General features: G+C 34.2%; 4 protein-coding genes across 7 annotated transcripts; 2 read left to right on the top strand and 2 right to left on the bottom strand.

The window, feature by feature from the left end:
- Positions 1-855: 855 nt before the first annotated feature.
- LOC105802240 (BTB/POZ and TAZ domain-containing protein 4) lies at positions 856-4,517 on the bottom strand. The gene is made up of 6 exons (XM_012633759.2): positions 4,009-4,517; positions 3,400-3,702; positions 2,879-3,009; positions 2,444-2,750; positions 2,013-2,326; positions 856-1,271 (listed from the first exon to the last, which is right to left on the bottom strand). Exons 2-6 carry the CDS (start codon positions 3,664-3,666, stop codon positions 1,133-1,135), a joined length of 1,158 nt encoding a protein of 385 aa, XP_012489213.1. The 5' UTR covers positions 3,667-3,702; positions 4,009-4,517; the 3' UTR covers positions 856-1,132.
- Positions 4,518-5,904: 1,387 nt separating this feature from the next.
- On the bottom strand, positions 5,905-6,613 carry LOC105802241 (60S ribosomal protein L26-1). The gene has a single exon (XM_012633760.2). It carries the CDS (start codon positions 6,487-6,489, stop codon positions 6,049-6,051), a length of 441 nt encoding a protein of 146 aa, XP_012489214.1. The 5' UTR covers positions 6,490-6,613; the 3' UTR covers positions 5,905-6,048.
- A 757-nt stretch (positions 6,614-7,370) lies between these two features.
- On the top strand, positions 7,371-10,422 carry LOC105802242 (NADH dehydrogenase [ubiquinone] iron-sulfur protein 4, mitochondrial). The gene is made up of 5 exons (XM_012633761.2): positions 7,371-7,604; positions 7,725-7,813; positions 8,385-8,514; positions 8,699-8,728; positions 10,138-10,422. The coding sequence occupies exons 1-5, from the start codon at positions 7,440-7,442 to the stop codon at positions 10,192-10,194; spliced, it is 471 nt and encodes a 156-aa protein (XP_012489215.1). The 5' UTR covers positions 7,371-7,439; the 3' UTR covers positions 10,195-10,422.
- A 1,236-nt stretch (positions 10,423-11,658) lies between these two features.
- Positions 11,659-14,771, top strand: LOC105802243 (heptahelical transmembrane protein 4). Of its 4 annotated transcripts, none has more exons than XM_012633766.2 (5): positions 11,659-11,839; positions 11,935-12,023; positions 12,180-12,428; positions 13,290-13,614; positions 13,914-14,771. In XM_012633766.2, the coding sequence occupies exons 3-5, from the start codon at positions 12,181-12,183 to the stop codon at positions 14,529-14,531; spliced, it is 1,191 nt and encodes a 396-aa protein (XP_012489220.1). In that variant the 5' UTR covers positions 11,659-11,839; positions 11,935-12,023; position 12,180; the 3' UTR covers positions 14,532-14,771. The 4 variants fall into 4 exon arrangements, with proteins under 4 accessions (XP_012489220.1, XP_012489217.1, XP_052479329.1 ...); XM_012633763.2 differs by having other exon boundaries at positions 12,168-12,428; XM_052623369.1 differs by having other exon boundaries at positions 11,659-12,023.
- The last annotated feature ends 229 nt before the right edge of the window (positions 14,772-15,000 follow it).

Below are 15,000 nucleotides of genomic sequence, written 5' to 3'. Positions count from 1 at the left end.
TCCTACATATATTTATATATTTTATCTGGATACATATCTGTCTTTCTATATATGACATTCAAATACGAGTTGGAGTATTGTGATGTTGAGTATGTCCGAAGCACATGTTTAGGGGAGTTAATCTCCTCCCTCAATTGATGGCTGCCATTTGGTTGCTAAATCTGCAACAAATATATATATATATATATATATATATATATATATATAAGTGAACAAAACTCGATTCGACATGAAAAATAAAATAAAATTTAAATTTCAATTAATCGAATTGAGAAGTTCGAGTTATTTAAGTAAACTCGAATATTGAGTCGAGTTAAATTTTACAATTCGAATGATGATTGATGTAAATACCGTCCTATTAATTTTGAAAATGAACAAATTAGTCTGTTTAAACAAAAAATACAAAAAATAAAAATAATTTTAAAAATTTACATTTTAAAAATTAAATAATATATAAAGAAAGTTGGAAATTTAAATTTTTTCTAAAATAATAATTTTAAAATCTAAATGAGTTAATTAATAATTCAAGTTTATCTCAATTTTTATTTTATTCAATTCAATTCAAAAAGATTTAAATCAAATTAAAATAATAAGATAAATTTCATCAATTCAATGGACTGGATCTGATCAAATATTCGCCCTACCGAGCAACGTTAAAAGAGTTGGATACGTTTATAGAGCAGAGAGAGGTGCCTCAAAATCTGTGTTGTCGGCTAGAACCAGATCATCTTCGGAACTTGTTGGTTATGTTGTATCTCAGATTTCGAGATCATCAGTTAAGTTAAAAGAAAAACAAAAGGAAAAAACCTGCCATATAATCAGATCTAAAGGAAGGACAACCCAGAACCCTGGATTCATTAACCCTTTTTGTTAATATAAAATTCGGACTGAAATAAATTAATAAATGTTATCCCGTCCTTGGCGCGGGTTTAAAAGAACGAGTTTATAAGCAATAGTTACAGAATATTTTTAATTACTAATTTACAGACATTTTTTCTTTTTGCGTACAAATTTCTTTTGTCCCTTTTTAGTACATTTGTTTTTACTAATTAAAAACAAACAATGCAATGGCTACATTTTCTTTTTAAAATAAATGCCAGTTTAGCAAGTTCACAACTGAACTTTTTGGCCGTCATGAAGACATGGAAGTTGAGGACGCAATGAATGATACACTTCCTCCAATTCTCTTTGTTCTCAATATCTTTTTCACCAGTATTTTCCACTTGATCTCGTCCTTCTTGCTTTGTTTCTTGACCTTTTCCTTGAAATTACTGCAATATATGAAAGATTGGGTTTCAATACCCTCAATTATCACAAGATTTAACTTGAATTATTAACTCATCAGATTGACATTAATTGTCATTGTTAAGCAATTCAACTTGAATATAACAATAATTACGTGCTAGGGTGATACCACTTTAACAGGCCTCTATTACGTGTAGGAGAAAGACATAGTAAGAGTAAGAAATAGAACAAAACCTGGACTTTTGATATCAAATTTAAGCATCTAATCTAAAACTACTTATCAGTAGATAGAGAGACTCAGCTAACTCAACCACACCATTTTAGCCCACCCCATCGCGTGGGCGGAGACAGACAAAAAAAATAAAAAAATCTATGCGGCAAACTTGAAAAGGCTATTAGGCAAGAGTAACAAATAGAACATAATCTAGATTTTGATTTCGTATTAAGTTATCTAATCTAAAACTAGTTGCCAGTAAAATGAAGAGGCACCAACTTTGTTTTATTATTATTATTAATTAGTATTACTGCTACTACTTATAATTCCCTCAAATCCTTAATCTTTAAATCGGAAGAAAATATATACTTAAGAGCACTTGAAACTACGTTTTCTTAGTTGTTGCAATAGCACTAATGTCAACTGAGCTAAAGCTCAATTAATAAATCGACAGAAGAGACACCAACTTGAATATAAGATGGCATGCAGAATTCCACAATTTGATATGGGATGACACAAGTATTAGAGGCTAATAACGGAAGTTTTTAAGTACCTGCATAGAGGAACTCTACAGGAAGTAGAATCAGCGCATAGGCGGGAGTGTAACTCTAGAAGCTGCCACATTCTCTTGCAATGAATGCAGCCGCCAGGGACTCTCAATTTGCAACCAGCAAAGTGACGAACCAGAAGTTCAAGCCCTTTGCAGGCTCTATATTTGCAAGGTGTTTGGTTCTGGTTGAAATCCTTATCATGTGGACCAATAGTTCTGCAACCATCTCTGCAAATATGAACAAGAGCCTCCATTGCTTCAAATAATTCAAGATAGATCTTTCGTTCCTTTGATTTTCTGATTTTCTCCTTTTGATTCTGGGGATTACACTTATACATTTAGTTCCTTTTGAGCGTTCAAAATCTAAGTGCTAATAACAATGGGATCACAATGGAATCGAAACAAAGCCTTTTTTTTTTAAGAAAACCACTTACGTTTTCTTCTTCAATCACGGATTCCAGAAGCTCTTTTTCAAGTCCTGGATGACTGTTCCTCATTGATTTCCATCCTTCAGTTGCAGAGACAGCCTTGAAATTACTTAAGATCATTCGGTGACTAATCAGTGTAAGCCGAGGTGCATTACAGAGTAATGAAAGCTGGAAAATATCAACTACGTTTTCTAGATTAAGCAATCCATGCTCCAGTTGTTGTTCACAAACTCGCTTCAATGAAGACACGGCATATGCGTGTGACAGCACCAACAATGGCACCACAAACTCCTTCATTTCTTCATATTTATATCTACGAAAAATAAAAATAAAAAATAGCACATACAACCAAAACCCGAGGCTTAGCTTTGATGATTCATACAATTTAGTAATGTATTGGATCCAATTTCTAGCATCTACAATGGGAAAAAGAACAGTTACCGGGAAGAGTACAAGAATCGGATGAAAACCCGAACTGCATCTTGGTGAACACCATGGATGGATATTGATCTCTTTTTACCAAAGCCTTTTGCTCGTTTCAACATGCCTCTTAAGACCGGAGAAGCCATGCCCTGTTGGAAAAATATACGGTGAAGGGATTGAGTCAATAATCTGTTTAAGATACCTATTTTCTTATACATTTAAACACTTGGCTATTCGATCCCAAATTACACTAAAAAATGTACATCCATTCATTAACGACGATGGACAAACCTTTACTGTCATTGTACACGGGATTTTTAATAAGCAGAGGAAATGTTGAAAAGAAATGAAACAGGGTTTATCGAGAGATGACGAAAACGAATATTAAAGCATTTGTTCTTAAATGTAAGGACGTAATTTTTTTCATAAAGCAGCGATTTTGTTGATTTCTAAGAAATTATATTATATTAATAGTAAAAAAGAAACAAGTATCAATTTTATGATAAAAAATGGAGATGGAAATACAACGAGGGGCTTACAAGAACATTAGCATGTGCATAGATGATGCCACCATCATCAGTTTTGATGGTAACATCTGCTCTATATCCTCCATCAAAGAGACTATCCCATAAATCCCTTGCCGTTGATGAAGCACTGCTGTATCTTGTTACGGCTGATCGCTTGCTCATAAATATCCCTTTCCGCCCGTACTCTGGAGCTTTAGCTGGTAATGGAGGTGGCGTTGGGTGGACATTGTTGACACCTTTACGAGGAGATGTATTCGTAATCATTTCCAGCTTTCCCATTTGAATCCGATTATAAACCAATGATTTCTTTTAGATCTGTAAAAAATAATTGAAATTGCAGAACTTTATAAATAACTTAAATTCGAAATTCGTTATTTTCAATGATTAAACAAGATCAATTTTTTTTTTACCAAAAAAAGAGATGAAATTAATCAAAAATTGGATTAACTACCTAAGAATTCATGAAATAGAAACATAAGAGTCAAATTCAGATAAAACTCCACATGAAATCTAATTATCTAATCAAAATTCGCTTGAAATTTGGAAATAGATTCATATGTTACCATCCAAATTTGTCAAATGAAATCACCAAAAAGAAAAAAGGATAGATGAATAGCATACCCTTTTCTATTTCCTTCTTCTTTTGCTTTCTCTTCTGAACGTAATTATTGAATGAAGAAAAAGCAGCAGAAGAAAGAAAACAGAAACGGCGGATCACTATCTTTTCCGCTCGAAAGTCATCATGATAAGTTTTAAAAAAGGTTATAGCAAACCACCGTGTCGGATTCTTTTCCTCCCAACACCGAGCTACAACGCCACCAGCTCGGATGCTGGAAGTTACAGAGAAATAACCAACTCTCAAGAAATCAGAAGTTTAATATAAATGAAAATAAATAAATGAATAATCTTAATTCACTCGGTTCCGATCAAATCGTTTGATCTGGCAGCAGCAAAGTTCTAACACCCAAAATGACGTGCTATGAAATTTGCGTGCAAACTTCCACGTTTATCTCACATTTTTCTTATATATTGAAATAATAAAAAGGAGAATAACGGTTTTCCGGTTACAAACGATTTGGAGAAACTGTTTCATCTTTCATGTTTGGCTAAACGGACGGTCCGCCGCTGGACGGTCTCCGACTTAAAAGCAATTTATAGTGTATAGTAGATCTGTGGTAAATTGGACCGCGACATAATTTCAAAAAAATGCCATGCCCACAACACATAAATTTATTTGATTACCAAAAATATTATATATTTTAATTTTAGTTCTAGCTCAAAATTCAACTGCGCCTTCTCCACCTCATATAAGTCTGTAAATAGGTTTTAATAAAAAAAGCACTTTACCAACACTATTTTTCGCAAATTTGTTATTATGAAAATTTGATGTCGTCTCACATTTCATTATAATTTTTGCGTTGATGATTAGGATTCGCTGTTCCAATTACATGCCAGAAGGCTTTTTAGCCATAGATGACCAAAGAATGAGAACAGGTGAAGTAATTATATTTTCCAGCAGTTAGAAATTCATTTTGATTCAAATAAATAAAATAAAATTCAAATTTTAAGTTAATCGAATCAAGTTATTAAATTTATTCGACAGTTTCAAATTCAAATCGAGTTAAATTTTACAATTTTAATAACTCGGATAACAGATTGATGTAAATACCTTTTTGGTCCCTGTCAAGTTTGAAATTGAGCAAATTGATCTCTCTCTCAATAAAAATTACAACATATTTATAAAAATTTCAAACATGAAATCAGTTATACCATAACAAATTTAATTTGATGTTTAATTTTTTAATTTAACTTGAACAATTTCAATCAATTTGACTCGACTTGATTCAAAAAAATTCAAATAGAATTCGGATGAGAAAATACGACTCATCAACTCGATTAACTCAAAATTTTTTACTTGATTTGACATAATTTTATATTCGACTAAATTATTATAAATAGAGATTAATTCTTTCCGAATTTTTCTTTTTCAAAATGCAAAAGGTCTTGCCACTGCGGCTAACCATTGTTGGTATAACCTTAGGAATGGAGGGATTAATAGGTCAACATATACTCTTGGGAAATATAACACCCAATAATAATACGGATTATTTTTAGTCCGTTAAACAAACATTCTCTAGAAAAACATGACGAAATTACTAGGTCTACTGTTAAGGAAAACAACCTCCACTTGGTGAAGCAGTATTTTCAGATTATTTTGAAGATTTAACCATCACTCTAGTTGGTATATTTGTTGAATATGGAATACAAACAAAACAAGATAAACTGGATTTTGTCTTTCTCAAGAAAAAGAGGGATTCCATATAACCTTAACTTCTAACAAGCTAAAAAAGAGCAAACTGAAAGCTGATAAGCTCTAGCCCAATATATATTGAACATCCTTTCAATAAATTAGTCAATCCAAGCCTGACCCATGGAAACAACGACCCCAAAAATAATTCTAAAGAGCTCAAACTAAAATAAATGCAGCAAAAATCTGATGAAAAAGAGAAAACACCATGAGAAAAATTGCAACATATAGCATTATCAAGTCTACAAAATCCCACATTCTTCATCGTATGACTAATTGATAACATAAGAAAAGAACAACAATCAAGTCTAACAGTTGCAACATCAGACAGATAAAGAAAACAAGAGACAACCTTAATCGACACTCTGCATAATGTCCTCAGCAGAAAACTTGGTGCCTTTGTCCTTATCAGCAGCGGCACGTCCCTTGGCCTTGCGATCCAGCAAGGACTTACGATCCTTGTCGAGCCTCAGCTTGGTAATGACAACCTTCGACGGGTTGATTCCGACGTTCACGGTCGACCCGTTCACTTTCTCGCGAGTGATGCGCTCGATGTGGATCACCCATTTGCGGCGGTAAACTTGAACCACTTTCCCTTCCCGGCCCTTGTAGGTTCCACGAACGACTTGGACCTCGTCGTCCTTGCGGACGGGCATGGACCGGACGTTGTACTTGGACCTGAGGAAGGATGAAAGTGGTGCGCTCATCAAAACGCGGCGGACCGACGACGGCGCCGTGAAATGGGCTTTACGGCTCTTGCGGCGAGAGGAGGAGACACGTGGGTTGTACTTCATTTTTGCTGCGGGCGAAAGGGAATAGGATTTTGCTCCTCTTCGACTTGGCGATGGCCAATGGAGTCAGCGAGGTAACTAGGGTTTTGATAAAAATATATGGTGGGAGTGGTATAAAATTAGAGTTAGATTGAGATTTGTTGGGCTTCTGAATCTAAAAGAGTTCCTGAGGCCTAACTTGTTTTTGGGTTTTTCTTTTTAATTTTTCTATTTCCAATTTGAAAATATAATTTTAAAAATTGAAATTAGTCCAAGAAACTCTGTACTTGAAAATTGAAGTTTAATTAGGAACACTATTAATTAATTTTTTCAAATTTAAATACATATTTTTAATATTTAAATGTTTGATTTAAAATTAAAATCTAATTAGTAAATCATATTAAGATTTAATAGAAATTACTTAACAATAGTCTTGAACTTTAAATTTTAAATCAAGTACAAGAACTAAATCCTTAAAATTAAAAGAAAATGGACTAAATTTTAAAATCCAAGAAGTATAGGAATTGAAGGCATAATTAAACCTTATATATATATCCAACATAGTAATTTTACAAAGAAAAGTTTTGAAAGAAAAATTATTTAGTCTCAAAATTTGATAACTTTTTCTAATTTGATCCTTGAATTTGAGTTTTGTCAAGGTGTTTGACATGATGCAATCTTATAATGTCACAAATTTATATCATAATGGAACCCAAATTCAGAGGTAATATTGAGAAAAAATGCTACGTTATGGGGACACATTAAAAGTTTAAGGAGCAAGGTGGAACTAGTTACCAAATGTTGAGACTAAATATTACTTTATCAAAGGCCAAATTCATAAATATATATAAAATAATAAGATCAAACCTGTAATTAGTCAAAATATATATTTTTTCCCCTTAAAAAAAATTCCCAATCTTATAATCGGAGAGGTTATTTTTCATTTCTGGAGAGCATAGATTCTGGGGAAGACGATGGCCGCCGCGAACTCGCTGCAAAAAGTAACGAGCCAACTTCGAGTGGCTCGGAGCACGTTGGGTTCGTTCTCGAGAACCTTCTCTTCAGATGCATTGGTTGAGGTTAAACCAGGCGAAGTTGGAATGGTTTCCGGAATCCCTGAAGAACATCTTCGTAGGAGGGTAAATTTCTAACTTTTACCCTGTTTTAGGAAACCTTTGATCGATCCTTTGTTTTTTCCTTTTAATTTATAAAAGATTATGGAAATATAGTTTTATTTAGTCGCTTGATTTACGTCGTAGGTTGTGATTTACTCGCCTGCAAGAACTGCAACTCAGCAAGGATCTGGGAAAGTTGGAAAGTGGAAGATCAATTTCGTGTCGACACAAAAGTAGGTTATTCTCCCTTCTTCAGTCTTCCCCTTATAACCTTAATTTTCCTATCGCTTTTAGTTGTAGAAATTGATTTTTTTTTTCTGGGCTTAATTTCCCAGTTTCCTGATAGAATATTAGTAACTCTTCTAGTTGAATGTGATCCTAAATAATCTCTTCTTGTAAATGGTAGAAAATCCAAAATGATGAATGAAGCTATTGCTAATCTTCAATTATGCATATTTTTTTGAGAATAACCCTAATCGAAGAATCTAATTTTTTTGTTTTTGTAAATTGCATCAAGGTTCTATTTGGTTCTTTCTGGGTTGTAGTTTCGTTTTATGTAGCTCTGAGTCTACATTACCATTGTGTCCAATACATGCTCATATCCAACACTTACGCCTGAGTCCAAGTAGCATAAGTTTCATTTTTGAAAACTAATTTTCTAGGGCTTGCTTAGGGCACATTGCCAAATTTAGGGTATGATGTCTTCCCTTTTATCTTGTTGTGTATAAGTAGATCTTAGATTTCTTTCTTGTAACCATGATTTTAATAATCAATAGTTTCTTGTCATTGAATAATATGGTAAAGGTGGGAGAACCCATTGATGGGTTGGACATCAACTGGTGACCCTTATGCTAATGTTGGTGATTCCGCACTCGGCTTTGATAGTGAAGAAGCTGCAAAGTCTTTTGCCGAGAGACATGGGTGGGATTATGTGGTATGCTATATTTTTCTTTTTCCATCACTCTTTTGCTGCAAAGTGAGTTTTGATTCCGCATTTCTTGTTGGATGGCTCACTTGATTATTTTGTCACGAAAATGTTTTTTTTTCTCTTTTAATGAACCATCATCTATCTTTGGTGAGAGGCTAATTGGTTGTACATCTTGAACTTGTATATACAGGTTAAAAAGCGCCAGACACCAGTGCTGAAGGTTTGAACCTTTAAACTCTTTTTGCATTTGTGTCATGAATTCTGATTCTTTTACATGAGCCCTACATAGCAGGAAGTTTGGGAGTGAAAATCATGGTTAAATTAAATCAGGTTAACTCTTTCAACTAGGCGGAATAACTGAAATCAACTCGGAATTTCTGGAAACTGATTAAACAAACTAGTATCATCTGTTTTGAACTTCTTGAGCTTAGGGCAATAACTGCATGCAGGCCCTGCAGTCTTGATCCTTGACTAGGCGGAATAACTGAAATCAACTCGGAATTTCTGGAAACTGATTAAACAAACTAGTATCATCTGTTTTGAACTTCTTGAGCTTAGGGGAATAACTGCATGCAGGCCTGCAGTCTTGATCCTTGACTAGACATTTTCTTTAGAATCATAGTAATCCCACAGAGCTTAAAAGAGAAACAGCAGGAACCTATGTCAAGGAGGGTACATGCTAACACATCTTATGACATGACACCGCATATAAAAGGAAATGTTCGATTGAACCCAATTCAACGGGCACATCCTCTTGCAGTAATTGAGTGCAACCCATAGAGCTGCTTCATTAGCAGGCCTCAAGATTTACGTCAGATAAAAAAAAAGTCAAAAGATCTTGAAAGACCATGAATATCATCCGTCAAATGAGGCGATGTCTAAAGGAAACACTTAGAAAAACCTATAACTGGAAGGGAATTCTTACATAGGGAGAGATAAAGAGTGTCCGTAGTAGTTTCTTCTATTATATATTGAAATGCTAATTCAACCGACTTCAAGTCTTGGCCCGTGCTAGAGGCTGTATTTCTTAGGAGTCCTCTTGCCACATTGAAATTTTCTAAAAGATGTTAAGTCTAAAAGTCAACATTTGACGAGTTACTTATCTGAGAGAGATATTGAAAGTTTATAGCATTGATAGCAGCAGAAAGGTCGATCTTTTAACTTCGTCAGAGTTCAGACATCTAGCCAGGGTTACTGGCAATTGTATGTGCTGCTAGAGTGTCCAAATTCCAGAACTATGAACAATAAATGCAATGCATTCAAACATTGGTATAATAGTCAAGCTATTTCTCCACTATTAGTTAGTAATGAACTCTGGGCATTTTCATCCATAAGCCCAGTTATTTAGATAGTTGTAGTTCCATTGTTATGATTCTATGTATGGTTAAAAACTATAATCTATGTAGTTTCCATAGTATTCATTATCTTCTTGTGTTACGATCTATGTTACTCGGACTTGAGTGTTAGTGTCAGATACAAGTATTAGATTTTTTTTTTTTAATGTATTTAGAGAATTCATAGAGGTCATATTTCCATGTTGGTGTTTGAGACACTGGTACTTGAAGAAAAATGAAAAGTACATATGTTTCCCTGCTAGTATGTCTTATCTTGTATAATATCTGGTTGCAGCCAAAATCCTATGCCGATAACTTCAAGTGGAAAGGACCTGCTGTATCTGAAAAGTGATACTATACTATTGCAGATCCTGTTGCTTTTGATTTTCAACCATAAATCAAGTTGCGAGACTGGGGCTCAGGTTTTCTTTGTTGCACATTTTCTGCTGTATCTTGTGACAATTTGGATTAAAATAAATGTGATCAACAGTGGCCAGATGGGTGCGACCATTTTGTCTGCCTTCTCCTTCATTCATTTACGATACGGTTTAGATATAATCCATGTTTGTTGAAACCTTCATTTCCTTATTTACCTCCTTTCCCCTCCCCCTCTACTCTTATCATGCAACAGCAAACTTACTCTTAGTGTCCGTAACATCTTTTATATTTACGGGCTGGGCCTTTTACAAGAGGTTTTCAAATTAAATTTATACAAAAATGTTTTATTCAAATGTAGTTCTTGAAAAATAATATTAATATAAAAACATTTAACCTCACAACGGGTAGGTTGGGCACAATTTAGGCTCCGCGGCTCGGCTCGGTGCAGTTCCAACTAGAGAAAGTTATTAAAAAGAAAAAGGAGATATAATAAATATAACGATTTTATCTTTAAAAAGTGAAATCATGTTGTTGATTGATTGTACAACAAAAGAGTGAGTTTTCCATCTCATCCTCAATTTATTTGGGGGTTTATTACATGCATGCCCCCAATAACGTACACATGGTTGCAAATTATGCCAAATTTGTCGAGTAAAATATGTACATGATATGCCGAGTTATGCACGTTGCCTCCATTATTGAAGGGTCAAATGAAAATCCTTTACTCAAATCTCTTAAATTTCATGCATCCACCAACATTTCCTCTCGCTTACGTTTTGTTTGAAAATTCTAAAAAAGATATTTAGGTTAATTTTTTTAAAAAAAAATATTAAATTAACATAATTATAAATATTAAGGATGAAAATTGTTATTATATCAATTTTAAAAATTGTCATGATGATAAATAAAATAAAATAAAATGGTTAATAACCAATTTTATAATAATTATCACTATTAATGTAATTAGAAAAACTATGTCTAATATACAATAGACAAGGATTTGATATAACGTGATGATTTATCAAATCCAAGCAACAAAAAGTACATCCCAAATCTCAAATCCCAAATCCCAAATCTATATATTATTATAACACTGGAAAGGAAAGAATATGTTTGTTTTTCCAAAAAAAAAAAAACAAACAAATATAACAGATAGCATACAATAACAAGCGACACAATCACAAAATGCGATCAGCCTAGAAAAACTAATCAACTAGGACAAGGCCATTCATCGATTTAAACACGTGTTATTTAAACGATAGTCGTGATTTCATCTCTAAATAAATATTTTTACACAATAAGATTGGAATTTAATTATTTTTGAAAAAAAAAGAAGTGGCAATCACAATGCAGTTTTCCAAAGTTGAAAATATCCAATCCCATCTACTATCCCTATTATTTTAGTTCAAACAAAACAACCACCTTCGGTATTTCCGCATCTCTTTAACGAAACTGATTCTTTTTCCTTAACTTAGCATTTCGCAGTAAATACGGTTTCGTTCTTTTCTTGTTTTCCCTTTTCGTTCTCATTACGGTTTCATTCTTTATCCCATTTATTTTTTCCTGAAGCTTTGTTTGCTAGGTTAGGGACGTGATATTTCCCTGCTTAAGATTTTACGGTTAGTTTTTTTTTCTTTGTATTAAAACCCAACTTTGTTTTGTCTGTTTGTCTTAACCTTTCTCTTTCTCTATATAATTTTTTAAAATTGTTTAGAGTCCTCCGCTTGAGAATTCTGTATTTATTGAAGGATCCCTTCTGGGTTTCTCAGCTGGTGATTCTTCAATCTTCTATTTTGTTTTCAGGTGCCCTTTTCTCTTTATGTTCCATTTCTTTTCTTTATTGGATCTTTTTTTTTTAAATAATGAAGATATTTTGGGCTTTAGGGTTACTTTTGAATAATTATGGGTTGTTTTTAAGTTTAAAAATTGTTGTTTGATTGAAAGCAGAAATATGTGCAGTATGGAAGTTCATGAAGATATGTATACGGCAGTTGAATCAGTGGAGATATGTCTAGTGAGCCCTCCAATGGACGGGAGGGGGAAGAGATTGTGGGAAAAGGTGAAGTATCAGCTGGTAGAGTACCACTCATTGCCTGGATTTTTGAGGGACAATGAGTATATTTTGGGCCATTATAGGTCAGAATGGCCAATGAAGCAGATTTTGCTCAGCATCTTCAGAATTCACAATGAGACATTGAATGTTTGGACGTAAGCTTTCTTTGCTTCTGATTTTACTGTCAAAATGCTAGCTACCTCAGTCTCTACCTTATCAATGGCCTGTATGGTTGATATCTCACAATCACCACATCACCAGTCACCTTTTTATGATTATTTCCTTTTGAATATTGGATCATATAACTTATGGATAAACTTGTTAATGTTATGAAGATAGCTTGTATCATTGTTGGGTTTTCACATCTACTTTAGATCGTTGATCTTTGGGAATGTGCACGTCTTACATCTAAAGTCTAGCTAGTGAACATAGAAACATCTTTGTCTGGCCATGTTTTCTATGGAACGTCGAACTGTAAAGTAATGCTTTGTGAGCATTACGTGAACTGTATCTAGAGCATCCCCCTGAAAAAGATCCGGCAGGCTTCCATGTGACACAAACATCTCGCTCAACTAAAGCTTCAAACTGTTTGAACACTTTTAGCACTTTATCCTTTGTCTTTAATGTATAAAACCAAATCTTCCACGCACGATCATCGATGAAATTGACAAAAATACAAGCCACCAATACCCGTTAGAATGTACCAAGACAATTACATTTGCCTTTCGTAGAGAGTGGCTCTTGAAAATCGTGATGGGCAGATTAATTGTGTTTTGACCTTTCTGTTTAGAATTGAAAAGAGAAGAATTAGAGATTTAGGGAAGAGATGTAAACATGTGTTGATTTGTGAAGTGATTTTCTTGCTGTTATCAATTGAAGTATACTCTTTTCTTTGTTTTAGTATGATAGTCTTTGAATTTTCATGTTTTTAAGGTGACTGTGGCTTTACAAGATCATGGCTTAATATGTTGTCACTTGTACCGTGACATGTTGTGTATGACTATTACCTTTTACAGGCATTTGATTGGGTTCTTCATTTTCCTTTCCCTTACCATATACACTGCAATGAAGGTTCCAAAGGTTGTCGATATTCATGCTCTGCAGCAAATTACCGATGTATTGAGAAAGGCGGATTTACACAAATTGCAATCAGAAATCCTGACATGCTTACCTTCCTTACCTAATATACCTGATTTACACAAACTTCGAGAGGAGTTAAAGACGAGTATTCCTCTGATGGATTTGATTCCTTCTCTCTCAAGTTGGCATGTTATGGAACATCTATATAGTTGTTTACCTGAGCTTTCCTCTGCTGGAAATCATATTGATCCTCATGTTCTGGTATGCATCATATCCTTAATAAGTTATCTCATAAATCTTATTAGTTTGCCTAATTTCAGAAGTAACGATGGCTGGCTGCCTTCTAATCACTAGCTTTTCTCTGCCTTCTAATCACTTGATGGATTTGTGGGTTTTTATTGATTTTATATAGTTTCTTTGTAAAAAGAATAGTTTTTTTAGTTAATTTTTCGGTTAACTTGTGACTCCAGCTCATTCAAGGATTTTAAATTTTAGCATAGATGATTAACTCATCTTGGGAGGTTCAGGCACCTAATACTTTTCCTTTCTCTAAATTGCAGGAAAGTGTTAAAGAGCCGATAACACGGTGGCCTTTTTTTGCCTTCTTGGGTGGTGCAATGTTTTGCTTGCTAGCTAGCAGCACATGCCACCTTTTATCATGCCACTCTGAACGCCTATCGTATATCATGCTCAGGCTAGACTATGCTGGGATTGCGGCTCTTATAGCAACATCCTTTTATCCTCCTGTGTATTACTCCTTCATGTGTGATCCGTTCTTCTGCAATCTCTATTTGGGATCTATAACCATCTTGGGAGTTGCAACAATCTTGTTTTCCTTATTACCAGTATTTCAGAAGCCTGAGTTTCGCAGCACTCGAGCATCCCTCTTCTTTGGCATGGGCATGTCCGGAGTAGCGCCCATTATTCACAAACTTATCTTGTTCTGGCACCAGCCCGAGGCACTTTACACAACCTTGTACGAGATTCTGATGGGGATTTTGTATGGCATGGGAGCTTTGGTGTATGCCTTGAGGATTCCGGAGCGGTGGATGCCTGGAAAATTCGACATTGCTGGGCACAGCCACCAACTTTTTCACATCTTGGTTGTTGCCGGTGCCATCACTCATTATCAGGCCGGACTGGTTTACCTCAAATGGCGAGATCTAAATGGTTGTTAAAAGAATCGATATTAGGCAAAACAATGGAATGGATGGATGGCGAAGGAGTATTGCTCTTCTTTCTAGTTGGACATAAGTAGGTAAAATGCATTTAATGCGGTTGGAAAATGTTATAATCCATTTGTAGCTATGTATATCCTTCATAAATCAGTTATCTCAAAGTCATGAGCCGTACGTACAGTTATCCCTGTTCAACTTTCTTACTCCGGAATATATTGACATCAGATGAGTTGAACTGAATTGATTCATGTTTTGGGTCTTGATTTATTGTAGAGATCTCCTTTTAGCATAATCTTGTATTAATTAAAACCCATGAATATATAGTATTTTATCTTTGATTTAAACCTTAGTTCTAATCATCTCAATATTATTTTAATCCAAAAATTAAATACTATATTATGTATATATGGAAACCAAAATGTTAATTTCATTTTAAAATGTAAAAAATTCTACATTATTTATAAATTAA

Source organism: Gossypium raimondii, chromosome 11 (assembly GCF_025698545.1).
Source record: "Gossypium raimondii isolate GPD5lz chromosome 11, ASM2569854v1, whole genome shotgun sequence".
NCBI lineage: Eukaryota > Viridiplantae > Streptophyta > Magnoliopsida > Malvales > Malvaceae > Gossypium > Gossypium raimondii.
This window is presented reverse-complemented; position numbering and strand designations above follow the sequence as displayed.

Excerpts from the sequence above, each read along its gene's own strand:
- LOC105802242 (XM_012633761.2), top strand. The coding sequence starts at position 7,440 with ATGGCCGCCGCGAACTCGCTGCAAAAAGTAACGAGCCAACTTCGAGTG. Across the intron at positions 7,814-8,384 it reads AATTTCGTGTCGACACAAAA|GTGGGAGAACCCATTGATGG; the intron begins GTAGGTTATTCT and ends AATATGGTAAAG. Across the intron at positions 8,515-8,698 it reads GACATGGGTGGGATTATGTG|GTTAAAAAGCGCCAGACACC; the intron begins GTATGCTATATT and ends TTGTATATACAG.
- LOC105802243 (XM_012633763.2), top strand. The coding sequence starts at position 12,172 with ATGTGCAGTATGGAAGTTCATGAAGATATGTATACGGCAGTTGAATCA. Across the intron at positions 12,429-13,289 it reads GAGACATTGAATGTTTGGAC|GCATTTGATTGGGTTCTTCA; the intron begins GTAAGCTTTCTT and ends TACCTTTTACAG. Across the intron at positions 13,615-13,913 it reads ATATTGATCCTCATGTTCTG|GAAAGTGTTAAAGAGCCGAT; the intron begins GTATGCATCATA and ends TCTAAATTGCAG.
- LOC105802240 (XM_012633759.2), bottom strand. The coding sequence starts at position 3,666 with ATGGGAAAGCTGGAAATGATTACGAATACATCTCCTCGTAAAGGTGTC. Across the intron at positions 3,010-3,399 it reads ATGCACATGCTAATGTTCTT|GGCATGGCTTCTCCGGTCTT; the intron begins GTAAGCCCCTCG and ends TTTTTCCAACAG. Across the intron at positions 2,327-2,443 it reads CCGTGATTGAAGAAGAAAAC|AATCAAAAGGAGAAAATCAG; the intron begins GTAAGTGGTTTT and ends TGTAATCCCCAG.
- LOC105802241 (XM_012633760.2), bottom strand. The coding sequence starts at position 6,489 with ATGAAGTACAACCCACGTGTCTCCTCCTCTCGCCGCAAGAGCCGTAAA.